This window comes from Atractosteus spatula, chromosome 23, assembly GCF_055471065.1.
Source record: "Atractosteus spatula isolate fAtrSpa1 chromosome 23, fAtrSpa1.hap1, whole genome shotgun sequence".
NCBI classification, from domain to species: Eukaryota; Metazoa; Chordata; class Actinopteri; order Semionotiformes; family Lepisosteidae; genus Atractosteus; species Atractosteus spatula.
In genome coordinates, this window is record NC_142728.1 from 12208143 (window position 1) to 12235873 (window position 27731).

Genomic DNA, 27731 nt, shown 5'->3' on the forward strand with positions numbered 1-27731 from the left:
GATTTTACTTTGATTGGACATTTAAAAGATGACGAAAACAATTACAGACAGGTGATAAAAAATTGTAACTGGTGTCAGGATAATTCACTGTTTTTAAACACAAAGCAAAATAAAGGAATTCATTTTAGAAAGAAATGTTCTATTTCTATGATCCCTGTACCTCTTACTGGAACTGATATTAAAATAGTAATTGAATATTAATTTATTTACCTTGGCACTACTACCTATTGTAAATTGACTTGGACTGCCAAAGGTTGTAGTTTTTAAGGAAGTTTTAATGTAGAAAGTAAAATGTTTATATAAGAATTGTATTTTATTTTATTTAACCTTTTTGTATTTAGATCTGGGTGGTGCACTGTCCTTGCAGAATAAAAACAAGTTGAACAAAGTGATCAGGACTGGTCACTGGTCACAAGATTACCAGTGCCTCCTTGGACTCAATAATATGTCTAACAGAGCGACATATTATTAATCTTCCACATAAAATCTTAGATGACTCCTCTCGTCCACTCTTTTTACAATATACTCACCTATTATCGATTGTACCTCTGGGACAATATACTCAGATAAACTGTATAAAAACTGTTATATCTAAAAAATTCACTTGTTGAACAATGGAAAAAAACGTTTGCAGGTAAGGATCTTATTATCATTATTTTTAGACTCTTCATAATGGGGTCATTAAAGATCTCATGACATCTGCATTTGTATTTTAAGTATTATCTCCAGGGCCTTGGTTAAATTCCCCTTCATCTTGCATAATCTGCCTGATATAAAAGTCACCCTTTATTCCAGTTGAGACGTAATTTCTCACTTCTCTGCCTTATCAAGTGTGCAGTGGGGCTGCATGCATCACCCAGGTTTGTGCTGCACGTCTGTACTGGATTAAGAGGGTCCCTCTGGTGTGTTAAGCACTTTGGGATCCGTTGGGATGAAAAGTGTTATACTGTATAAGGAATTATTCATGATTTTCCATTGTCTCTAAGTTACAAAGCAGAATTGTTGAAATGATCTACCCACGATTCAGAGAACTTATTCATGTAATGATTATTTACAATTCTTATATACTAGAGATATTCTTACTGCACTGCCACATTTTTTCTATCCATTTACTGAGCCTGATGCTTGTTACTGACATTGTGTTATGCTCAGTATTGACCATTCTGTTTAGCATGAGAAACAGACTTTCAATCAAGTAATTGCTATTATTTGCTCACTGTATACTGCTTGGTGCACAATCACAATACCTACTACATCATTAATGAGCTCGCACTGAGGGTAACAGTGAATTCATATGGTAGTCCTTCTTCTGCACCCACCTGACCTTACCTGCTCACAGCTCTCTGTGCACAATTACGTTGACTATGGCAATTATTGGTGTGGCCACATGCAAACAATGAAAGCTGCATTCCTTTAGCTCAATGTTACAGTCATGGAAAGCATGAAATAATGAAAAAAGCAGGCAATTTATGCAAAAAAACGAGTAATGATGCGAAGTACCAGGAGATAAACTTTATATTAATCTAGTGAAGCTGGTCTCCATTGTCAACAACTGATCCACTCTCTGACTCTCGTTGTCTTCCAACCCTGTCAGGAATAAATTCAAGACTGGAGTCCGCTCTTTTCAATTTTGTTTTTCAGACAGACTATCTGTGATTTCTCCAGCAGACAGGACAGTTGGCAGGACTGAGCAGAGACAGAGCCAAGAGAGGTGCATTTACAGAACTGCCCAGCAACTGCTTTTTTCTTATCCCACTGAGTGGCAGTGAGTCAGGAAGGTCTATTACTGTTGAAGTCTAAATCCAATTGAAAACGCACTTTGAATATATAAAGAGGACAAAATAATAGTATGCCATGATGTTTTTTTCCCATTCTGCATAATGCCCAATTATGAAGAAGGAGGGTGTAACATTTTCTGCATCACAACCCCACAGTTTATTTATTACCTCAGTCTTTGTTCTTTACCTTCTAACATCTCTACAACAGTATACTTATATATGAATTAAAAACAGATATTTATGTGTGTTCAGGCTAAATAAGACATTCTCTCTCTTTCCTAGCGTTAATCCCGCATCAGCAGGGTCCGCTTGTCGGCACGCCCGTCTCCATTTGGTGGTTTGAACCAAATCTTTGAGCTGACGTTGCCATTAAATGCGACCGAGAATACTTCAACCGGCGCGTCGCTCCGCCTGCCGTCGGAGTGGGAGAGGGGGGAGAACAAAGTAATGTAGCCAATTCATAGAGGGGGATTATTAGGAGGCATGGGAAATTTGGCCGGGGTTACACCCCTACTCTTTTCGAGAAACACCCTGGGAATTTTAATGACCACGGAGAGTCAGGACCTCGGTTTTACGTCTCATCCGAAGGACGGCGCTTGTTTACAGTATAGTGTCCCCCTCACTATACTGGGGCATTAGGACCCACCTGGACCGCAGGGTGAGCGCCCCCTGCTGGCCTCACTAACACCTCTTCCAGCAGCAACCTTAGTTTTTCCCAGGAGGTCTCCCATCCAGGTACTGACCAGGCTCACACCTGCTGAGCTTCAGTGGATTGCCAGCTGTGAGTTGCAGGGTGATATGGCTGCTGGCAGGCTAAATAAGACATTATTACATATAAATGCTTGCATACACTGCAGTACCGTGTATGGTTGTTGCGCATTGCACATGCCTACCTTGCAGAGGACAATCAAGGTTTGTTGGCACTGAGTTAAAAGCAATTGAACTTTACAGCGCACTGGTTCATTAACCTCTGGAGGGAGATAAAACTGAGCAGATGTGTAAGGGATTTGCCAGCAGAATAACTTCGTTAGGCAGCACTCTTAGTAATTGAGCTTGCACACTACATGATTACGCAAAGAGATGGACAATAGTGGTGCCAAGCAAAGCATTATAAGGCATGATAGCAATCAAGCTCAGCTTTGAAGGGAACAAAAGGGTGGACTAAGAACACAGCAAATCCCAAATTTCCCTTCTGATAATGGCGCTATATCTCATCTGAGCGCTGAATAAAGTCATTGCTCTTGATAATAGTAATGTTTCTGGAAAGCACATATACGGTTGGGTACTATTCCTGTAGTTGTTAGTGCTTGAAACATAGTGAAGACGTTTTAACATGAGATTTCACTTTAATGTTAAATTTCAGAATACCTCCTAAACAGACTTGGAATTTCTGGTAGATCCAAGGGAAAAAAAATTAGAAAAGGATAGCATGTCACAGTTTGTAAATGCCTAAAAATTCGTTTTACTGAATATGTATGCTTGTGATACATCTCTTTAATATGAATATTGTGTTATTAATTAAGGCCATAGGGATGGTATTGTATCATCTTGTTGAGTATCACTGAAAAAAGCCACAGAGGAGAATCTGAAGTACCTGATTACTTTAGATTACTTCCAGGTTACAGCCAAAAAATATACTGTTTTGAGAATACCAAGACAACACTATTTCTAGAAAGGATTGAAGATTCATAATATCTCATGTGAGAATTTAAAGACTGAAAACTTTTGCTTTCAAGCAAAGGTCAACTTTCATTTCTGCCATTGTTTTTTTTAAGGACTTCCATCTTGTATTTCAGGAAAATCTTTCCATATACAGTAACCTGACTACTGCCACTGGAAACATACTTTAAACTAAGTATTCATTTTTTTATTGATACAGCTAACATTTCAGCAGATGTCCTTTGAAAGACGATATAGTCATTGGCATGATTCTGGCCAGGACTGTATCTCATTACCACAAAAATGCCTTAAGATCTGTGACTTTCTTAACCAGAACCCTTTGCGTGTTGTCAGATATGTCATTAAAATATTGCAAATGCAGATTATTCTATGCCTTTCAGAGAAAAGCTGTTATCTACACACAAATAAGTCTTCCCACTATATAAAGGTTTGGAATATTAGCTAACTACCTTTTAAACTGCTTCAATTTTTGTGAAAATTTAGATAAGAATCAGAGCAAAAGGACAGATGAAGCAATTTCCATTACTTGAAAATGTTATTTCTTGATTATGTCCAACACTCAACTGAAACACTGCATGACAAACATTTCATCTCGGCCTGTTATATGAATCTCCTGGCACATGTTGCGACGGGCAGCAGACACACACGAATGAGTGCTCAGATCACAATTATAGAGTGATGAAAATAACAAACATGGATGAAAAAAGACAAACACTATAGAAGACTGCTCCCAGCAGCACCAGGTAAGATGTGCAACGCTAATACAAAATGTTCCAGTGAGATTTCACTTCGCATGCACAAGCATACAAGAACAGTTAAGAATAAAGAGACACCCACTACACACAAAGTCATCAGATGTAAAACTATGTATTTCCTAGTTATGAACATTAGATGTTCAAAACTGAGTCACTGCTACCTATTGAATCAATCTATAGTGTTTAAAAACCGAAGTACTGTTTACAGGCCTGGTTGCAATACACAAAGGCCATATAATTCAGGAAACACATCTCAAGAAAGACATAATATACTGTACATTCAATGTTTCCAAGCATACCTCAATTTAAGCTTTATTTTTAAATAAACTATTAATGTTAATGCTTACTTTACAATGAAAAAGTACTGGAATGCATTTTCCCAGTTTCGTAAAATGGAGTCTCTCTTCATTTAGTATATCATTTTACATCTTCTGAATGCTTAAACGGAACAGGGAAATAATTTGAATAGTTTTAATATGGCTTCAGAAACTCCAAAAGAGACTTTGTGCCATTAGGACTCTAGGAGTCAGTAACACTAATATTAACTAAAGTACTACTCTTTGTGTTTTTGTTGTAGTTTCTAGCTAGATGGTATTTTGCCACCCCAGCATAATTCCAGAAGTGTAAACTAAGTTAAACGTTTTCAAAACCCAATGACAGGAAATAACACAAGGAAGTATATCAGTGGTGCACTGCTTATCAGGCAAGAACCACTGCACTTCTGATTTATGTTCCCTGCACACTTCCTGCAAATGAGATTCAGTAACACTCTTGAGAAGTTCCCCTGGAAAAGATGTATGGAGTGACAAAAAATGACAAACACAAAAAACAGAAAGTACATACAGTACATCATTTCACTACATGCCATAAGATTTAGCAAATAAGACACAATAAGACATAAAACATGGGAGGAGCTGTGTAAGTTTATTTTAACTAGGTGTGATTAATAAATTACTTTTAGAATCAATCGGTTTATTAATGATATTCTGGAATTCATCTGCCTAATTAGCTTGTGACTATAGGTATATGTTTAACATGTATACAGGTCCCCACAAACACGAAAGACGCATAATTAACCTACCTTGTGGGAACATCGCTTCAAGACATGTTAGAAAACAAAAATAATGAAGTTAGCTTTAGGGTAGTGTGTAGTGAAAGCAACAACATTAAGAAAAGGATAAACTATGAATACCCTTTAGGGAGGGTAACAAAATAGTGATTAAAAGAACTGCAATGGTTAGTTTTTCTCATTCATCACATGAATGGGCAAAAAAGGTTATTGATAGAAACGCATAAAAGGAAAAATGTTTATGAACACCGTGCTCTCAAAGTAAGGCTCACTGTATGAAGATAAAATGTTCTGTAAAATCCTCTTTATAGATATAAAAATTTCAACACTGTTAAGTTCTCTTCAGCATGGTAATAATAAATACACAGCCCTTAGCTGAAGCACAAGAGCTACGAATGTAAATATACAGTAACCATGTCTGGTTTCAGTTATGTGTTTCCCTTTATCGTTCACAGACGGTAGATTAAAAGAGCAGGCAGACTAAACTGTACTATAAGAATGTGATAATGTGCATTGATTATCTGAAACCTTAAACAGTGTACTGAAACCAATGACAAAGAATTAAGCAAAGACAGCTTACTGATAATGAGTTTGTCTAATTTTCAAACTTTCTCTCTAACCCTGATGTCTGACTGGTTTCTTTTGAAATTCACAGTCTTATCCTTTTGCACATTTGCCTTCTGACATTCTTTATCATAAGGGAGCCATAACAGTGAACAAAAAGATGCTGCATGCATAGCTTTACCATAGTGTTTTTTAAAGAACTATACAGTATATAGCTGAATTTCTATATTGCAATGTAAGATTCAAAAGCCAGAAGGAACACAATGAGCAAAAACAATTGTTACTCCTTTCAAATTATTTTAACTGTTTTAACTAAAAAATACAAAGTCGTTCAGTTGTGAAATCATGAAAGCCCTCCATAAGCTTACTTATCTTTTCCATAGATAGATTATGACATATGATTTAAACAGCATTGACTTAAAAACGTTGTACTTAATTTTGTTGGTAAAAAAGAACAGGACATTTATGGATTGGGTACAAAGGTCAGGAAAACAAAAGTGTTGATTTTTTTGCAGTAATTTAGACTCCATGTGAAAAGCTCTACTGTATCTGTATGTATTACTAATACATTTCTTGCATAACTCAATCAAAATTTCAAAGGCAGCAAAGAAGCATGTCTCTCACCCACACCAGCCAAGGCTAAGAACTATATTGACAGTAAAGAGAATTTCTTCTGAAAGCACAGACGCAGAGAATGTGCACATTCAAAAATGCCTTATCCAGACAATTTAATTTGTACCAACTGCATGAGTAATGAGGGATGCATCTTAAATTCAGCTTTGAGTCATCTCCACCCCACAATGGATGCCTTTTTGAGAATTCAGTGAACTTAATCTGCACTTACAAAGGCAGGCTTCTGGATTCTCTGAGTAAGCCCTGAGAAACACACTGTTTGCTTAAATAAAATAAAACATCCTCAAAAGATTCTGGGGGGCTCAACTACTTATCTCGGCGCATTCTTCTGGTTGCTTGTTTCATCCAACAAATTTCTTAGCCAGTACATCACTAGATCTAAAGCATTAGTTCATCATGACTTATTTATAGAATATTCAAATCTCATTTGCAAATGTCAATGGAATATCTTCTGCTTGCTCACAAACTCACAGCAGGAAGTTCACAATTACAAACTTTAATTATGAGCATACAGGTACAGTACATTACATTATTTGGTTCTGATATGTTTTTATAAAAAATGGTTCTTCATATTCAGCTATTGAATGTCTTTTTTGTTTTAGTTCAGAATAAATATTTGTTGGAGAGGCAGCTGGAGTAAATCAAATCAAGTCAACCAGATCCAAGACTTTTAACTTCAATAAAAGCTAATTCTGATTCATTTTGCAGGACAGACAAAGGATGATAAATATCCACTCAAAGGTCAGGATGATGTTTTACCCACTTTAGTGATGTTTCATCTGTGAAAACACCTGCTGAAAAGGAACTGTTTTCTTCATAAAGCCATTGCCGATCTCTGAATTCCCAGAACAGACATTTACACTTTATTTTTCCTTTCAACAGCTGGAGAGTGAAAGAAAGCACTCAAACATAAATAAAGACCTTATTCTACAGCCCTCATATTTTCCAGCTAAACAAAGGCAACTTTCTCTACATACACTGCTTTAAAAGTTTTATTTTAATATATTTTATTATAAGACAAAAAATCTGACATTCTATTTCCATTATTTAATTTGCTTCAGGATCCCCTCAAAAAACTTTAGCTATCAACCAATATTATTAATTATTTAAATAAAATGAAAAGGGAGAATTATTATTTTTATTATGTTTGGTTAGACTGGATTATTAAATATCTGCATCAAAAATGTTGCATTTTATAAATATGGGAAATTAGATCTTCAAAATAGATTTTTTGAAGCTCTATTTTGGAAACTAATCTAATTGGATCTATTGGAAACAAACCTCCATTAGTGTACTTTAATTTGTAGATATGGGACTATGAATATATATAAATTCATACATAAATTTAAAATACAATTATAAAGTAAAAGCTACAGTTCTACATTGTGGTTTAATGCAATGCAGACTAATATTTAAATAAAACAATGGATTTTACTATAAACCTCTCTTGAAACTGACAACCACAGGAAAAGATCTACTTAAATCTAAGCTTTGTTGTCTCAAGAGAAAATTTACTCTGTATGTAGCATCAGGAAAAAATAACACACGTAAAGCACAAATAAAACAAAAGAAATTGAAATCCAAACACACTACACATCTTGAAAAAATAATACGTGTGACATTAGGCTTCTTATGCGCCAAACAAAAAAAGCTTTGCAAAACTGCCAAAAATGTATAATTCTACTCCCATGACAAGAACTAACATGCTGTATATACTGTAGCTCCAGTTGTACACTATAAATAAAGATCTCTTTTCATATTGGAGACTTTCTTACCCACAATATCACAATCATGCCAATGGTGGCCTTTTTCATTGCCCCTTCTAACCTTACATAAATGGTGGGGAATTTGTTGTTTCTTTAAAATCCAATTTGTGACAGAAATGTCTTCACCCTGGCACACAGATGTTCAGTTTGTCAAGACTTTTAAACATTTGGCCTGCACAAATTCAAGATCAACCAAACCAAAGTCTGCTGTGTGTTTGAAGAACATTAGTGCAACTTGACTCTCACTGACTTTTCAGGCTTTCCTATGAGCTGTACCTTATGCATGTGTTTTTGAAGTGCTTCACTATGTCTGAATTGAGCCACTGCAAAACCCACAATAATGGAAATCACTTGAGAGGCAGAAAACATAAAGCCGTGTAATTATAGAAGACATATGAAAGGGTAAAAAGGCTTTAGTGCCTGAGTGGCAGGCCGACTTTAGACTCCCCCATTTTAAAAGAAGGAAAATCCTTTATGAACAATACTTCCACATGGCATGTTGAGCACACAGGGAATTATGTTCTCCTGAAGGCCTATTTATTAAGGCAAGGGGCTTTCGGATATAAAAGCAGCCATCAATTTTTATATCCACAGAACAAGACTTCTATTCTGTAGTCTGAAGATGTGTAGCTATCTCTTGAGTCACATGGCACTGGGCTGCAGGACGAGGGGAGTTTGGGAGGGGGTGACTATAGAAAGACTGTTATTCATGAGCTGCGAGGATGAGTACAGTCAGCCATGTGTTTATCAACCCTTGCCCCGAGTGATCCCTAAATGTTATTGCACACTCCATGTGCTACGATAACCCTGTAGTAAGTGGACCTTTAAGCCCTGTGTGCTTTCCCTCTGTGATACAAGGCTGAAAATAAACTTCTCCTGTGTCCCGAACAAGAATGTGTGCTTGGAAAAGAACCACATGCCTTTAAAGCAATGCCACCATTTATTTATATTTAAATGTGCTTCACAAAACAGGACCTGATCAAATAATACATTTTGGATTCTTTCATATATGTTATTTTTCTAGGGTGCAACTACATGTAGGTCAATGAACTACAAGAGTCGATTTCACATTCAACTCCTTCACAATTTGTTTTTCCCTTCCAACAGAATTGGAGAGAAATTTGAAAGCATCCAATCACTGGAAATTAGCCATTTAAAAAGGAACATCATCTACCCATAAAACCGGTTATTCCATGGGATCTTACAAGGGATTGCCCGACTCTCAGAGCAATGTAATGATTCTTTTTTGAAGGAACCAAGGGATAATTTCATATTTCTACCATCTAAAGTTCTAAGGGACTAAAAACAGACAACAAAATTGAGCAAAACTCAGGTCACCAAAAAACAGGAATGTTTTAACATAGTAAAGACAAAAGACTACACTTAGATAACCTTAATGTATGTGGTTAAATAGGCTTTTAACTTCAAGAAACAAGAAGATGCCTTCATTCAAAAGATACGACAGAACACCGCACACCTCTGCGATCGGTATTAGAATACCCGTGCACTGCTCTCTCCACAGTTCACTTCTCCACCTGAATGCTATTTTTAATCCAACGCCAGAGAACACTTTGAACAGGCTGCAAATTTGCATTGAATTTGACTTCCAGGTTTACACCAGATTTGTTTATTTAGCCTTAGGGGATTTTTATCACATGTGAGACACAAAGGTAGCTACTGTATGTAAAAGGTAGCTGTTCTGCATTCAAACGAGGCATTAAGAACAATCTTTGAAAGATGAAGAGAAGCTGCAACTATCCAAATAAGTTCTCCAAATAACTGGCATTCATGCATTAAACGGAGTCTGTGGTTCATTTTAGCTATACAGCACCACTGGAAAAGAAAAAGGAGGAATATAATTAGGTAGAAATGAATAATGCCTCTCACATTAACAATCCTATAATGCAATGCAAGATTATGACCAGAAAATATGAGAGTATGAACACTGAGACTGTGCCACGGATTGAAAACATGGACATCACAGAAGCACGACAATTTACTTGCACACACTTCTCAAAGGCACACCTTTCCAAATGTGCTTAGGACTGGCTGACCTGATAAGAGTCTTGTACCCGCTGCACAATTAGAAAAAATCTTCCTACCTTTCAGCTGAGATATAAACAGACATTTGATAAAACAAAAAAAAAGTTGCAGCTTCTCTTCATTTAATCAAATACTTCTTCCTTTTCATTGCTTTTCAATATAGGATATCTTCAGACCGTAAATAACAATGTGTGAGGTCCCGGGTTCATTCACCGGCATCTCCACTTGGACTTAGGGGGCGGTGCGGTGGCACTGTGGCTAAGGATCTGCGCCTGTGCCTGGAAAGCTACCGGTTCGTATCCCATGGCCGGCAGAGGAATCCTACTCAGTTTGGTCCCTAAGCAAGGCCATTAACCCCAACTGCTCCAGGGGTGCCATATAAATGGCTGACCCTGCACTCTGACCCCAAGCTTCTCTGCCTGTCTGTGTGTCTTATGGAGAGCAAGTTGGGGCATGCGAAAAGATGAATTCCTAATACAATAAATTGTATATGGCCAATAAAATGATCTTATCTTATCCTATCTTAACAAGGGAAGCCTATGACATCAAGATCCTGGCAGGAAATCTTGAAAGCTGGCACACAACAGAAAATTGTGATATACAGTCACTATAATGAATGGCCACTGCTTACTTCTTCACGTATTAGTAGCAGCAGCAGAATGATGTTAAGGTCTCATTCAAAGTTGCTAGATTTTTAGAATGTCCACTACCACTAGAAGGGAAAGTGACATTTACATGATTTTGAATTGTATTCTGTGATCATGGAGTCTCTTAAGATAATGTTTGAACATTCAAATTCATTACAGGACTACACACAACATATACTATATACCGTACCATTATATTTTTGTTACCAACTGATGACTGTCAGAGGTCCAAAATATCTGAACTCCACGACTGTTACTGTAAATACATGCTGACAAAGTGTAGGGCAGATTAGTACTGACTTGTATTGATTTCTGCCAGTAAAAGGCATCAGTATTTCTAAGCAAAACCCCAATGTACAGAGTAAAGAGAATATATTGCAGATCACAGTCACAGTCTCACCCTGATTATTCTAGAGCTGGAGACAGTCAACATAAAGCACTGGGATTGTGTCCTGTGACAGAAACTCCATTGTGCTACAGGCAAACACTGACTATACTTGCCTAGTCACAAGCCAGTAAATGGATTTTTTGTTTGAGGAATGCTGGATGCTATTAAAATTATTTATCTTAAACAGACTCTTAAACAAAAAATTTAAGTATAATGTGTGCAAATAAACAGCAGTCTTTTAACTTTGTGTGGTGTGTACAAATAGAGGCATTCACTATGTAAGACTGCCATCCCCACAGTTTTGTGTTTCTGATATGATGGCGGTGCCCATGTACCAGTATAAAACACTGCTTTAAGAATTCTACTGCACTGTCACATATAACATCACTACTTTGGCTTCAGAAATTAGAAGTAAAATAGATTAATAAATGCTTTAAAATTTTAAATCTTAAGTAAACAAAAAGGAGTGAAAATAATAAAAAATAAAAATGTAAGGCAGTATTATACGACTCCTCTACTGCTTAACCATAAGACGAGAGCTCTCTGTCAGTGACTCACCTTTTCTACATCTGCCTTTGTCACGTTGATGTCGGCGTCCATTTTCTCAAAGTACTGCTGTGCCCGGTCTGCCTCTTTACAGTCCCGCTCAAATCTCCTTTTACTCTGACAGAGGACAGGGAGAACCAGAACAACACAGCATTAATGAAGGGGGAACCGAATAAAGAAATAGAGGAATGTAAGAAAAGGCAATGAGAAGAACAGGCCATTCAGCACTCATCATTATTCTTATACACTGACACCCTTTTTACAACATCACACGTGAACAGTATGTGAGTGGTTTTCTAGCACAAAAATGAACTGTGGTAAACTGAGCCATGAGGCTCCAGTCCTGAAACCTATTGCAATCTGGATCAACATCTTGATCTACTGTTTCCTACTGTCTTATACATACTGTTCATTACACAGGACATCAGTGGTTTGACTCACCTTTAAAGTTAAAAGGTACTCAAGAAGATTCCCGGCTTGGCTTGTCTTACTAATGTAAATGGGGTATACAGTAAGTAAGTGTGATTTCAACACATTATCAAGCCTAGGTTTTATAGCTCCCAGCATCTTTCTCTTCAGCCTGCTCCAGCAATCTATTCCATGTGCTGATAACTGCATGTTTTCTAGTTCAAAGGATGAATGCCAGTTTAGTACAGGTGCAATAAAATGTATAATTTATAAGATCTCAGACCCTCGGCATCAACAAGGTTGGAGACCATTAAAACCGTAGGACAACAATAACATCTGAGTTGGAACAAACTCAGTTCTCTGTATTAACTGTATATATTAATTGTAGAAAGAAAACACAACATTTTGGCCGTGGAGCCTTCTTCAGGTGTAGAGCCTTCTTCAGCCTTCACACCTGAAGAAGACTCCACTGCCGAAACGTTGTTTCTTTTTTTTTCAGCATGGAATAAACCTATTACTTGTTCCTTTGCAGCCTACGCACGCTGACGCAGCTACCCACCTGATATATTAACTGTATATACTTTACATGGAGAAAACACAAATTTATCACTAATTAAAAAATAATTTGAAGGACACTTCAAAAACACAAAGATTAAAAGGCATGGCTGGGCTGCATATCACTTTTTTGACAGAACCCTGCCACAGTGCAGGAAGGCTAAATGGTAACTGATAGTTTAAATAAGCCAACATATCACAACTGTTACCAGGACAAGCGCATTAAAGAAGGCTGGCTAGACAGGATAACTGATACAGTTGCTCCAAGCTGTTTGGGATTTCTGGAGTTCTCAATGTAGACACTACTCTTGTCAAAGAGATTAATAAAATTGTTTTAATGTAATTTTACAAAAGGAACACTCCTGGGGGACATTTAATAATTAAAACAGTATCCTGGGGGATGTAGTGAACCAGATTTATTTGCACACTGATTAGAGCTCCTACTCCATGAGAAGAGACAAGGTACCCCTATTAAGGCCTGACAGGGCACTCTGTCAGATGACAGTGCTCTTTTCTTTACCATTACAAAGATTATAGTAAGAAAGGCACAAAAGTCCAGAAATCTGTACTCTCATATAATCAAAGGCAGGGAAACAAACCAGGCACATTAACCTTTACAAATCAAGAAAGTGCATCTTCATCTTTTAAAAAACAGAAAGAGTGATGTGAATCAGCCAAGAGGTCATTTCTGTATTTGAAGAACATGATGTAAAATCCACAGATCACAAACATTGATTAGAAAAGACCTACATACAGTACCCTACAACAAATTTATAGTCGCACAAACAGTTCACATAAACAAAGAGTGTATGATTTGTGTACAGCACACAGGGATGTTACCTTGCCTAGGATAAAGTTTACAATGCATAGCACTGGTGCCTCACTGCAGCTTATTTTATTAACATTAATTCTGTTAGCCTTCTGAATCGATTTTTTGTTTTTGTCATTTCGCAAAGTCCCGCATTTCTGTTTAACTGACGGAAATCTTTTTCCACAGAAAATATTAAATATTTCATGTGGAGATCAGATGATGTGGATGAGAAGACACAAAGAACAGTGTCTGCTCCATGAAAATATATCTTGAACATACTGTATCTAACCCCTTACTTGCTCACAGTACGAGCTCATTAAAAGGTCTCATGTCCCACTGAAACGTCAATTGATTTACTTTACCCTTGCAGGGAAACTGAACAATGAGGAACAGTGCATTCTAAATAGTTGAAATGTCCAGAGAACTGAACTCCCACACACCATCCCCTCCACCCCACACACAACTGATGCTATGGCCAAAATACAAGAACTAATTTTCATGTACAGTATATTGGAGATTAGGCTTGAAGGCTGTGATACCAAACTTTTCTGCACTTATGCTAAAGCCAAGTACAGAGCTAGTCCTCTATGGGCATATAGTGAGGCTTAGGTTAAAATGCATTAATGAACGTTGATTAAATTCAGTATTTATATTCATCAAGGTGGGAACTCCCTGTCAAGCCCTGATCAAGTACTATCTATTCAACCCCATCAATCTCTACTAATCGAGATCTCCTCGCACAGAGTCTAAAAATCTCCTCAACCACTTCAAAACCATCACATTCCCAGGTCGAGAAGATGTTGAAGTAGTCTGATGGAGTCAAATGGATGGTATTTGGTGGGGGAATGATTAGCAAGTCTCGCCTTGATGAATAAGGCTGAGCACAATCTGTTAAATATTTGAACAGTGTGAGTAAATGCATTGAATCCATGCTTGTATGACAGTTAAGGTGCCTCAGCTGTAGCAATGAACATACTGTACACTGTACATGAACATTGCCTTCCCAAGCTGATACAACTTGTTAGAGCTCCAATACAGTGCCAGAAAGAGGCACTGTTAAGACCAGAATAAGAACATCTTCTCAAATCAGCCGCCTTCTCAAATCAGCAGGAAGAAGGGTCAGAGCATCATACAGACAAGCAAAACCACAAACAGGAAACACAGCACACCGTCAATCCTCCGCAATCAGCTTGACAGATGCATGTCTGATTTTCAATATGGAGTGTCTATAGTGCATTAAACAAATAGCCCGATAGTTGTTATTTTGAAGACCTGGTAATTTAAAATCTAGATTGGAGGGTATCATCTTCCTAATTTTCATTGGCAGGATTTGGTGTAAAACTCTTCTATCAGTCTGCTTTCTTTGTCTCCAACCTTTTTCAGATGCTTGTAGTTCCTGCAGATACAGTTCAGACTCACTAAGATGAAGCTAGACTTGAAAATTAACCACTTTATTATTGTTGTGGATTTGTTTACAATTCTTAAAGTCTTCCAAGGTTTACTCCAGGTTTCACTCAGGCCTTCATGGACATGCAAAAGTCTTACAACATCTTAAGAGACATTTAGAAATCACAATACATGCGCGTTATAAACATCAACATTTTTTTACAATAATAATAACAACTTTGTTATTAATACAGTTCAGTCTAGGTGAGAACAAACCAAGCTTGTTATTCACCAACAATTAACTCACACTGATCAACATCTTCAAAAACAACAAATTGTTCTAGTACCTAATCTATTACATTTACCTATCAAACCTAATTGACCTTCTTGACCTGAAGAAGGCTCCACAGCCGAAACGTTGTGTTTTCTTTCTTCTTTTTTTCAGCATGGAATAAACCTATTACTTGTTCCTTTGCAGCCTACGCATGCTGACGCAGCTACCCACCTGAACTACTACAGCCTACACCTGCTGCGACCCACTATGTCTTCCTCCAAATCTTTTTCTAGATCTCTTTGTAATACCTTTTCTTCCTCCCTGGGCCACTTGCCCACTTCTCTCACTAAACCGACACACCTGAAGAAGGCTCTACGACCGAAACATTGTGTTTTCTTTCTTCTTTTTTTCAGCATGGAATAAACCTATTACTTGTTTAATTGGACTTTTGTCAGCTAGTGCTTCTTGTCACTTCTTCCCGTTAACATAACCATCAAGCTAACTCTACTCTGAAACAAATCTGTCACAATTAACAATTAGCTGAAACGAAAATGCTAGTGAAAATAGTAGAACAATGCAAAATATAAAATGTAAGATGTTTGCAAAGCATCTTACAAAAACATTTTATGCCTTACAATACTGGAACTAACATCTTCCATTTATGATAAGTAGTCTAATTATAAATTAATATTTTGGGATTTGACACTCATGCATATGAAGGACATAACCCTTAATGTTTAGTAATATGTAACATTTCAGTTTCAGTGAAAGCCCTACATCCAACTCCACATAAAGGGACATGCTTTTCCCATCATTAAAAAAAACAGACAGAAAACAGCATTCACTGCTGAAGAAAATCCATATTTAAAGTTTCTTTAAAAATGCTTTGGATGCAGGTTTAAAAAAATAATCCTGTTAGAACACTCCTCTTTCATGTTTATTTCAAGTCCTACAGAGTAAGACAGCTGAAACCCATCAATCCAAAATCCTATGTGCCAATTTCATTAGCTATTCTACTACAAATTCATTACAGCTCTCAAGTGAGTGCTTCACAAAGAGCCCTTTTTATCAAAGAAACTTACCGATTCAAGCTGCTTCCAGGAGTTTTCAATATGTTGCTGCGCCTTGCGTCCATCGTGAAAATGCTAAAAAACAAAAAAGGGAAAAAAGAATATTGACTAAATGCTCGCAATCCCCCTCACTGCCTAAAGGTCAAGTCAGTTCAATCTTTTTTATACTGATGAATTCCCTCTAGAATTTGTCCCTGCAACACACTGGCAGATGATCAATGACAGATGAAGTTCCTCTATTGAAAGAGGCATTGAACAACATGAAATCCAGTTATTTGTATCTTCTTCCTACAATTTCTGCTTTCCAGGATCAAGAAGGCAACACACGCCACCAGCTTTACACAAACTATAGTTCTCACTTGAAAGCAGAGCACCACTTCTTAGACTGTAAACATATCATGTCAAGACAATATAAATAAACCCCACATCACAAAACAAAATGCAGGAAATTCATTCATTGTTTAGTACATACCTCCCACCAAAAAGCCTGTGTTTAGTAATGTAAGATTTTAACCAAAATATAAATTGAGCTCTTTGGTTTATATGTATAAATCAATTATCTGGCACAGATTATAGACTACAGAGGCCAATCAGAAACAGAGGACATTACGTAATTCCTTAGTTCCTTAGTGTGTGGGTGAGGAAACCAAAATGAGATCAAGCATACCAGCTACATTTCATTATATACTGGATACTGTCATCCACAGTCAATATTGTTTTCCATACATTCTATATAAGGGTATCTCCTGTATGATGGAACCATTTCAAGAAATTCAAGCTAGTAGGTCAGAAATTATTACTAATGGGGGGCATCCTTGAATTTGGTAAGCAGACACAAAAGATATGGCCTCTGCGAGTCTTAACATACATGCTATTTTCAAGAAAAAAATGAAATAAGATTAAATGAGCCCATCTGTCTATTGTGATATAGAATATTGGCTGTCCCAACACAACGATGATTCCCAAGCTATTATTGATCTAAAGGCACAGAGTCTTTTGTTTGCAGTTCTAACTGTAGCCGAGAAAATTGATTTTATGCAGCTGGAAAGACACTGAAACAGTCTTGCAAGAAGGAAATGTGGCTAGATTACCGTTTGTTAGTGTAAAACCTGTGATAGCATGCTCAAGCGCATTCTTAGGAATGTGAACATTTCCCCCTTCTCCCTTTTTTGTGTGTGCTCCCTACGTGATTTGTGTTGCCCTTGTTATCTTCAATTGTTTCAAAATTAACAGAAACAAAATGCAAAAAAAAAATTAGACATTACTCAATACACCTCCACCTGTGCATTTGCAAAGATCTATTAGAAGCATGCCAGTTATTGCAGTTCAGCATGAATTCTATTTATGCAATACCAGGCTCTCATTTAATGGATCTTAATGAATACACCTTTAATGAATACACCTGTAAAGGAAATATTAGGCCATTCAAAGCTTCCTCTGCTGGCAGCATACAGACAGGCCAAGCTTGTTTGTGACTCACCATCAACTACCATAATGAATAATTCTTCTCCATTCTGCCGATGCAGCAGTACAGTGTTACAGTATATGTGAACTGATGTTTAATTAGAATGGAAGATATGTCATACTCTCTTGTTCGCATGTGTCTTTATTGTTGTAATAAGGGCAGGGCACCAGATCGCACCCTGAAAGCAGGAGCTGTTCCCTTGCTAAGCTGCTGCTCTCAATGTGGGTTCTTCCGCAGTACAGCAGTGGAGCTGAAAGCACTGCAGCTTGGTAGCCACGGCAGCTCCCCTGCCAGGTTCACATATTGCACAATGGAAAAGCGCAGCTGCCATTTTGGCCAAATTCACTAAACAAGAGAGGTTTCTTAAGGAGTCACTCCAATCATTTCTTTTTAAAAACAATGTAATTACAAAGCAAAAGTTTATTCTGATGGAAAATGTTGCCTGAATCTGGAAGGCAAGTTATGAATGAAATCTATAGCCTTATATAACATTCTGCATGCAGTGCTCAAATGATTGACTTTGGGACCTTCTGAAAAGCACAAAACGATTAATAACCCCCCTTTAAATTAGCCTTGAACTAAAGAACGTAATTCAAATTAATGAGACATGTCTTACACGGTACACAAAGGCAAGACGCTGTTACTGAGGACCTTTTAAGGAAATGTTAACATAGGACAAACCTTTTTCTTTGGATAACAATCTGTTTTTAGTTTGACACAGTCCTTTTCATAGATGTTAATATAAGTAACAAAAAGGGAGAAACAAACAATCCAAAATTGCATATAATAATAATTTAATTTAATAGAACAATAGGGACAAAATTGTAACATGTACTGTGAAAGTTGTCAATAACAGCACACATCGTGCTATACCGTGCTATTCAATATTAAGGTTTTAAAGACTGGAAAAAAGGCTGAATCTGCATGGAAACAGAGCTGGCCTTCCACTGAATGGGAAGTGCATGCCCTGTAATTTCCATTGGCAGTTGCTAGAGCCAATGGCTTTATTTTGCAGCAATACATTCTTAAATGCACACATGTAGAGCTTAATTAGAGGGAACAAAGTCTCCCATTAATTATTTAAATCACATGTTTACTGTAGCATTTTTGTTCACTGTTGTTAAATAATGCTATTTCACCCACAATCGTGGCAGATCAAATCTTTAATGGCAAATACTTAGTATTGTACATTTTTAATTTCTTTTGTAGCAATATTGATTCATGATAGAAGATGAACAACTGTCTTAAATCAAGATCAGACAAAAAACATGAGATGAGCAAGTTCATTTAATCACATAAAAGCTAACTGGTGAGTATACATGCACTAAATATGTTTATACTGTAAGAAAGAAAATTTAAGCTACAGTGACATCCAACAATAGAAAAAATGTTTTTAAGCCCTGCTTATTATTGCACTTTTAAACAGCACGCCACATTGTATGCACAATGAGTTAAGAGGTCAAAAAGAATTTCTCAATGCTTAGAAGAGGAATATGTGACATCACCCTGATAAGCGGAAACACTCAGTTGAAAAAATATTATTCACCATGACAACCTTTACAGTGCAAGATTATGCTAAATAAAAACAAATGAATCAGCGAAAAATAAAGGATACATGTTTCAGCTGAACTTGAAGTGTAGATGCACTCTTGTAAAACTAAAAACCAGTTTTTAAAACAGGTGATAAAAGACACCACCTTCCACACCAATGGAAAAACGTTTCTCAACCATCTTCACGCTGAATTTTAGCTCATTATATATAAACAACAAGATTATCACATCTTTACTAAACTGACTCTGTTCTTGAAATGTCATGATACCTCTTGTCAAAATCCCACAGCACAGACTTGAAATACTTGTAGTAGACCCCCACCAACGCTTCCTGCACTATTAATAGTGCAAAGAGCTCAAGCTCTAGTGCAAAGGACCTGATATTACAGCAAGCAACAGCTGGGAGCCGATTAAAAACACTGCACCCAAACTACCAGAGAACCAGCTGTTGCAGCAGAGTTAAAAATTCATTTAAATGTACTCTGAATACGGCACAAAATAGTTTTATAGTTCTATTACTACAGGCACCTGGGAAGTATAAATCACAAAAAAACACAAGCACTCCCTGATTGATGGTATTGGAAACAAGATTCAGCTGAACATTTCTTATATAGCTAATAAATAATTCAAAAAAATAAGACATAAAAAGTCAATTACGATAATGTACCAGCCAGCGCTGAAATGCTGGCTGCATTCCTGATGTGTGATTAAACTTCCGAGGGCACACTGGACATAGTTGTGTTGTTTCCCTTTTTTTGACTAGCCCGTAACAAAAGGACACAATGATAAATTGAAAAGGCGGCCATAAAATCCACATCTATCCAACCTGTCCCACCACAACCAGATGGTGCTGTAAGCGTCACGAATGGGCCCCGGTCTTCCGTGGAGGGATGTTAATTATACCCTATGCAGTGCGGTGTAACCCGGGACAAACAGGAGACAGACATCAGGGAAAACACACAAGGGTTTATTCGCAAAGATAGTGCTCGGTGACAACAGGTGCTCCGGTGAACAGGGGAAAACAAGGCATCCAAGTACAAAGGAACCCATGGGAGTAAGTCAGAGCGCAGTCCAATAATCCTAAACCAGGCGATCCATCCAACCAGACAGACACAGGGAAATCAGGAACAGTCCAAGAACATACGGGCCCGGTCCTCCAGAACCCCGGGCTCAGGGGGCGTGATGCCTCTGGCAAGGCCTATGCCCTCAGACGACTCTGGTTCTAGGTGGGCCTCTGGACATCCGTGTCCTAATGCTGAGCCCTGAGTATCGGAAGCTCTAGGCTTATATATCAACACTGATTCTTAACACCTGGAAATAATACCAGCAATCAAACTAGGACTCTGGAATTTGGAGCGCCCCCTAGGTGAAAGGATGCAAAACCCCAACAGTAAGGTAGTGCATAGTGAATACACTTCCAGATGATATGAACAACCAAAGCACAGAGCAGCAGTCGTACTGGCAAAAGGTCAGGTTTACAGATGGGGACTAGGCAGTCTTGCAGTTGTTTTGTTTTTTCAATTACCTAATACATAGCAATGTTTCTCAAACTTCGTGAAACACTTACACTGAGGCCACACGACAGGAGCTGAACCAACACTCACAAGTTAGTCAGCTGTGAAGTGGTAAATAACCTCTCTGTGACATAACAAAATAAAAAGCAAGTGTTAAGCAGAACTGACATTCTGGTTAAAAACTGGCATTTTGGACATCATACTATTTAGGACCTAGCCACTCATAAAATGCAAATGGGAGTGTACTGTAAATGTAGAAGTATCAAAGCATTTCAATTTGCGTACTGTGCTACTGTGACAACTAGAATTATTACAGTATGTATTTTCTTTATTAGTTTCACTGGTTTTCTGCTTTTAAAAAAAAACATAGCAGATTTAACCATCTCATCAGCATAACTTGTCTCTCAGAGGCACATACTGTATACCTATTATTTGTGAAGTTCTCAGAGACATTCAGTGGGTTCACTTTACTTAGTTTGAAGCAGTTTAGGATTGTGTACTTGTAAGGAGCATTGTGTTGACTTGCATTACTGTATGTCATGCATCTTTTGGGGAAAAAATGATCTCGGCAAAGGAAATAGTTTGAGTAGATAATATGTGTTTTGTTTTTAATAGAAGTATTGTAAAGACTGACATGGCCAGTCTCTCACTCAACACAAACCACTTCAGTGCAGACACTAACACATGAAAAACCTTTCACCAGACTCACACTTGGCTCTGCAAGCAGAGGGAATTTTAATCCTTGCACATGGCATGCCAAGACCAGTGTCAGGAAGATCAAAAAAGCAGAATGTATTTATAGTCTTAGCAGAAACTGATAGCATCATAATGTTGGATTTGCTATTAACCAAACAACATTTAATTCCAAGAACCCCAGACAAAACTATTAAAGAGCATTATGTTTTAGGAATTGAAATCATGAGATGAATTCTCCTTCTTTAAAAAGCATCAGAAATCTGATAAATAAAAGTTTGTCCTCTACCAGGTTTACTCATTTTCACTGTTTGCTTCCTCTGGACTTAACAGCCAAATTCATGAGCTTACAGAGTTCATTCCAGTCCAGCCAGTACAATGAGTTTCCATTTTGATATTCTAGAAGCATGTCTTCCTGGCACCGCTCAGTGCAGAATGCTCTGTTTTAGGATATAAATCCCTTTTTTCAGGCAGCTCACATGATGCTTCCTCACATAATCCTCAGGCTTGACATTACGGCACTCTCTAAAAATTGGCACTAAGAGATAAATGAAATCCAATACATTGCACCTTCTATAGAAGATCTTCCACATAATTTAAACTAAGGATTACAGCACAGGTGTCACAGTGTCCGTTTTCTAGTCTGCTTGTGTGAAATATAAGGAACAAGACAGAAAAGATTTACCAGCATAGAGAAATGAAAAAGGACAAACTGAAAGAATTAAGGCTTCTCCAAAAGCACATTTTTCCCAAGGTGAATAAAAAAAAATGTTTAAAAGGATACACACAACATAAAATGTCCCATACATCCTTTTTGGATGTTAGTTTTTTTCCATCAGTAGTGAAGTTAAGGCATCCAACATAATTTGAGAACTTTTTATAGTTTTGGCATATTAAAAAATAAAGACAGAGATAAAAATACAAATAACTTAAAAAATAAATCAAGAAGCACGATTAGAAGCATGTGTTCCATGAAAATGAGTGAAGGAAACTGATCATCTAAACTGATCTGAAACTTTTCATTACTCTGTCAAAAATGCTTGAGTAAGGCTCATTAGTTAAAATAGACTTGGGATGTGTAACAGAAATATTGTGAGACAGCTCCTCATTACACTGAGTGTAAAACAAAGACTTTTGTAACACATTGCTCTACATACTGTACGTACACACAGTTCGTTTATCTGACAGGGACTTTGAGAACATCCAGTTCATCCCAATGTACAGTTCAGCATGCATTCTGTATTGCAGATAGCTGACGCATGGCCCCTCATTACCAGTAAAACTGCATTCACTTTGCCAGGCAGAGCTGCTCACCTTTGGGCCTCCAAATGTCTGTAATGCTGGCATGAGATCTAAGAACAGACATTTGATAACAGCTGGGGATTTTCATTCTCCATTATAGCTGAATAAAGTGGTCTTAATGGAAGGGAATTAATTTAATGGCCCCTATTCCTTCAGATAACATCTATGAGAGGCAAATCTGTAAATTCAATATGAGGCCTAGGAGTGCATCCTAATCCTTTGTCTGCTGCCCCATTGTTGTCATGTGACAGCAGCAAGTTGCAAATACACTTAGTATGTTATATATCCCATTATATATCTTAGTTTTTTTAATGGTACAAAACATTGTTTTCATAATAAAAATGCTACAAATTCTGAACTTTAATAAGTAGTACTAATTATAAATCCAGCCTCAGGGAGTCTGTATGGAGTTTGCATGTTCTTCTTGGATTGACATGTTGGCATGAATTTGTGATGGGCACTCTGGATTTCGCCCCTCTGCCAAACACGTGCTGTTGAGGATCGATGGGCTGCTCTGAGTTGTGCCTTGTGTTTCCAGGACAGGTGAAAGCCTGAGGAAACTCTCACCAGGATATGACCAGGATATGTACAGTATATGTGCCTTCGTGGGGTCAGAAGATCTGCTTTGAAAGTCCTTTATTTGAAATCTGGGGACAGATTTGTGGCCCTCCGGCAGTGTTCATCCCATCTTTTTAGAATCTGGAGTTTTATGCAGGAAATATAAAAAAGACAAATATAACAAGCAAGCAAACTTTGCTGCTGGTCTGTACTGGAAACTCCCAGGCATGCAGTAGAGGTCTCTTATAAAACAAAAAACTACCATTGCACCATTGCCAAGGTCTTTGCCCTTTGTGGCTACTTGGCACATGTTATATTGCTGATTAAATAACTTGCACTGTTTCAAGTAAAAAATGTCCAGCAGTTAAGTCTCCATAAAGAGCCTTTATATTTTAGATGGCCTGTTAGCAAATATTTTTTCCCTTAGCTTTATGCTACCCCCCTGACAGTCTCAGCATAAGCTATTAATTATTAAATTAACATCAAAGCGGTGAACAGTCTGTGGCTAGGTTCGACATGCAATGACCTTATCACTCAGCATCACTGTTGTGCAGAAAATTAACCATTGAGAAGCTGAAATTCTTGGAGAAGAATTTTCTGAGGCTACCTTTCCTACCATCATCTGAAAGCACAGATCTTAACCACGAGCCTAACCTTTTAGTTGCAGTCAAAAAGCTCAAGATGAGGAATGTTTCAGCTTAGGACATCCAAATGAAAAAGTTCAATATTAAAAAGACCATTCTGCCTATCAAGGTTAGAGAAAAATTGTTTTAAAACATTGAATGGTAACTTTGAATTATTCTAGAATTACTCCTTGAATCATATTGTTTTATTCATGGGAGATTTTGAATTAAATATAAAGCCCCTTGCTCAATATAAGAAACATTTTAAAACTGAAAAAAGGAATGTGATTATCTACCTTCCTTTTGTTTCATTTTGTACTGTGCGTGTGACTGCGGTTTTGGAATTAACACCAGTCCGCTGCCACACCCAAGCTGGCATATTCTTCTAAAAATGTAACTCAAAGTGCCCACACGCATCTCACCTCGTGTCAAACACATTTTGTCAGGCACCACACGCGAACCAGAAGCACTTCTTAGGGATCACACTCGTTGCACAGAGTGTGAAGAGGGAAGAACTGAACTGTGAGCAGAAGGTAGATACTTTACTGCAGGAATATTCCAAGTTTGAACTGTGTGATTCTGAGCCAAACAGAACACAAACTAGAGGTCCTACCTGTCAGGGGGAGGAGGAAGGCCTTTGTTGAAAACATATATATAAGAACTAGGGCACAGGGGAATGTGTAGTAGAACAGACAAGCACAAAAGAGACTAAGTGACTAAAGCATTGGAAATCAACCGCAAAATGTATCTTAAAAATACTTCTCGTATAACAAAGGCACTACATGGCAACATTGAGTAAACACTTAGGCCTACAGCATCCCTTCATGACATTTGAGGGAACTACTGTAGCACCTTGTTCTATAAAAAAATCATAACTCCTATTAACAATTCAAACTTGTAATATCTGTATCTAAAGTACAGGTATCGAGGTAAACACTATTTACAGCTCTGAAAGTGGAAATAAGAAAAAAATATCTAATTTCAGAGCTTTACAAACAATTCCATGTGATCTTCTCAAGAAAGGGGAGCTTTTACAGTATGTAAAAGTTTGGTTTCTGGACACTGGGCACTGTTTGAGCTACAGATTTCTCCTTGCCTTATCTTGGACTCTCCAGTGCCTGATCATAATTACCCTCACCCACACAGCAAGTGCCTTTTTCACTCTTTTTCTCTTTGAGCTTTCAGTGAGAAAAGAGTGATGGCTCTGGTAGATAGCGGTGCAATGGGAAGCAGGCCTGTACCATTCTGCTGGCTTGCAAGCAGTTTCTTGGATGATGCACTGGAAGGAGGCCAAGCAAACAGGAGAAAAGAACTCAGCAATGATAAAACCAAAGATCATCTCAGGGAAAAAAAAGAGAAGAAAAAATATCTTGGCTACAGTATATCTTGTCTGCTTAGTAAGCGGCATGTTCTTCTTGGAATAAGATAAAATTCATCTGAACTCCCAAGATATGGTTTGTTTTTGTGTCAACAGCTGAACGTATTTCTTTTAATTGTAATCCATAAAAGCTCCATTTATCATAACTACTAACTAATGCTATCTCATCCAAAGCCTGGCTAATTTATTTTTGAGTTGTGTATAGAAAGCACTTAATACAGGCAATAGTGAAGTGCCCTCAACAGAATAAGCACTTATCTCTTGCTTGACATCCATATAGATTAGTAAGACACTCTTTAACAAATTGAAATCAGGCTTGCTTAAGACTGAACGTGTACCATATAAGAGAAAACAAACACAGAATATGACCAGGATTTGAAGTGAAGTACTTCTCTTCTTCATCCACTTGAATTTCACAGTCTGAGAAAGTACTTCTCAGTCTCAGTACTTCTTCAGTCCAGACATGTCACTTTTGATTATTCATTTATTTCGTTGACAGGCAGCATGGTAGCTGAGCAGAGCACCATTGCTTCATAGCTCTTGGGTCTTGGGTTCAGTTCCAGACTGGCAAATTCAGTCTGGAGACTGCATTTTCTTCCCATATCTGTGTGAGTCTAGGATGCTCCCATTTCCTCCCACCTTCAGTCATTGGCTGACTTGTGTTAAAGTTGTCCCTGGACAATTTATGGACTGGCATCCAGGGTGCTGTCCCAGTCCTCACCACGAAAAGGCAGCTTCCTGATAAGCGATAGCTGCTTTGGTGACATTTTTTTCCAAATTGCACAACACATTTTCTCAATACGAACTCCAAGAAAAGACATGTTCAGCGAATTACACAGACTCTACCAGGAATACACATGCCAGACCATCTCATTGGCAATGCAAATAGACACAAGGTTCTGCTAAATGATACACTAAAGCAGCCTTTTTGTAAACGTAAGACAAAATTATATTCTCTCTTAAGTGCACTACTACTTAAAAAACTATTTAATGATTCAGCTATTGATGACTAATGTCCTAGGGCATGTATATTATTTGTTATGCTCAATGACTATAAACATCCCTTGTGCTACAATCAACTGTGAACAAGTTCTGTGTTTCAAGTGTGTTTCAATATTCATACTTTTTACAACCAGTGGTGTTAAAAAATGACCAGGGTGACCCATCCCTGGTCCTGTGTTTTTTTCTAGGTCCCTTTAAAGCAGTAGCATTCGAAGACCTCGGTAAAGATGTTAAAAAAGTTCAATTAAGTCATTAAGAGTTAAACAGGAATGAAAACCTTCAGACACCAGGACTGGACATGGGCCAATCTGATGCAGACAATTAGTGTGGAAATTTAATCTGTACTTAATCAGAGTTTGTTGACAAGGCAAGACATTTGACAAGTTCCCAGATTCAAAAACAGCCCTCATTTCTGTAGGCATGCAGATCACTTTGGAAGGCTCTTTTGACACTACTGTTAATGTTCCTCCATTGCTACAGTAGCTTCACTAGGAGAAGATAAATCCGAAATGCTCAAAAATGTTTGGTTCCCTTAAAGTGGTTTTAGGCTTAGACAAATAACCAGATTCTTTCAGACACTTACCATGTTTCAACTGATGTCCACATGTTTTGCATCTTTATATTTTTGACAGTGATGTAAATAACAGTATATTCCAATAAAAGAACTAACTGATATATGCGGTATCTTGAGTATGGTTAAAAAAAATCAAATGCAAAAGTTAAAACCACTTCAACAAAAAATCTTCTATTTTCCTCAATATTCACGGAAAGAAGACTTCTAATAGACAAGCATTTTAATGTGATATTTGAAAAAAATATATAAAACCATATAAAATGTGTATATTTTCAGCAAGCTCTGCATAGTGAAAGCATAGGTCTGCCCCAGTCCTTATATATTGCTATACTAAAAAACAGAGTAAGAGACTTGTATCTTTTAGTGTAGAAAAATGAATTATTAGCATTAGTTTCTAGAATGTAAAGAACCTGGATCACAATACAGAACACTTTAATGACAGTAAAGCTACATCAAGACTTTCACTCAGCGCAAATAAGAATTCCAATGTACATGTACATATGGAAATGAACTCCTCTACCCCCTCTAAAAGTGGTTTCCTATGGCACTGTAAGACAGAAATCAGTCTACAATCAGCCTTAAAGGAAGGTTTATAGGAAGTATACAAATTTTGTAAAATATTCAAGGTCTACGAAGTCTACTATTATGTATATATTCCATATGATAACGGGAATGAATATTGTGGTTTGAAGATTTTT

At 37.4% G+C, this 27731-nt stretch overlaps 1 protein-coding gene across 6 annotated transcripts in view; it reads right to left on the reverse strand.

The window, feature by feature from the left end:
- LOC148816163 (formin-binding protein 1-like) overlaps positions 1 to 27731 on the reverse strand; it is a 105309-nt gene that overhangs the window by 31967 nt on the left and 45611 nt on the right. For all 6 annotated transcript variants that reach the window (XM_088940381.1, XM_088940386.1, XM_088940384.1 and 3 more), the window contains exons 5-6: positions 16386 to 16448; positions 11882 to 11986 (exon numbers count right to left, since the gene is read on the reverse strand). In XM_088940381.1, the coding sequence (XP_088796507.1) occupies positions 11882 to 11986; positions 16386 to 16448 (168 nt within the window). The remainder of the gene's footprint in view (positions 1 to 11881; positions 11987 to 16385; positions 16449 to 27731) is intronic.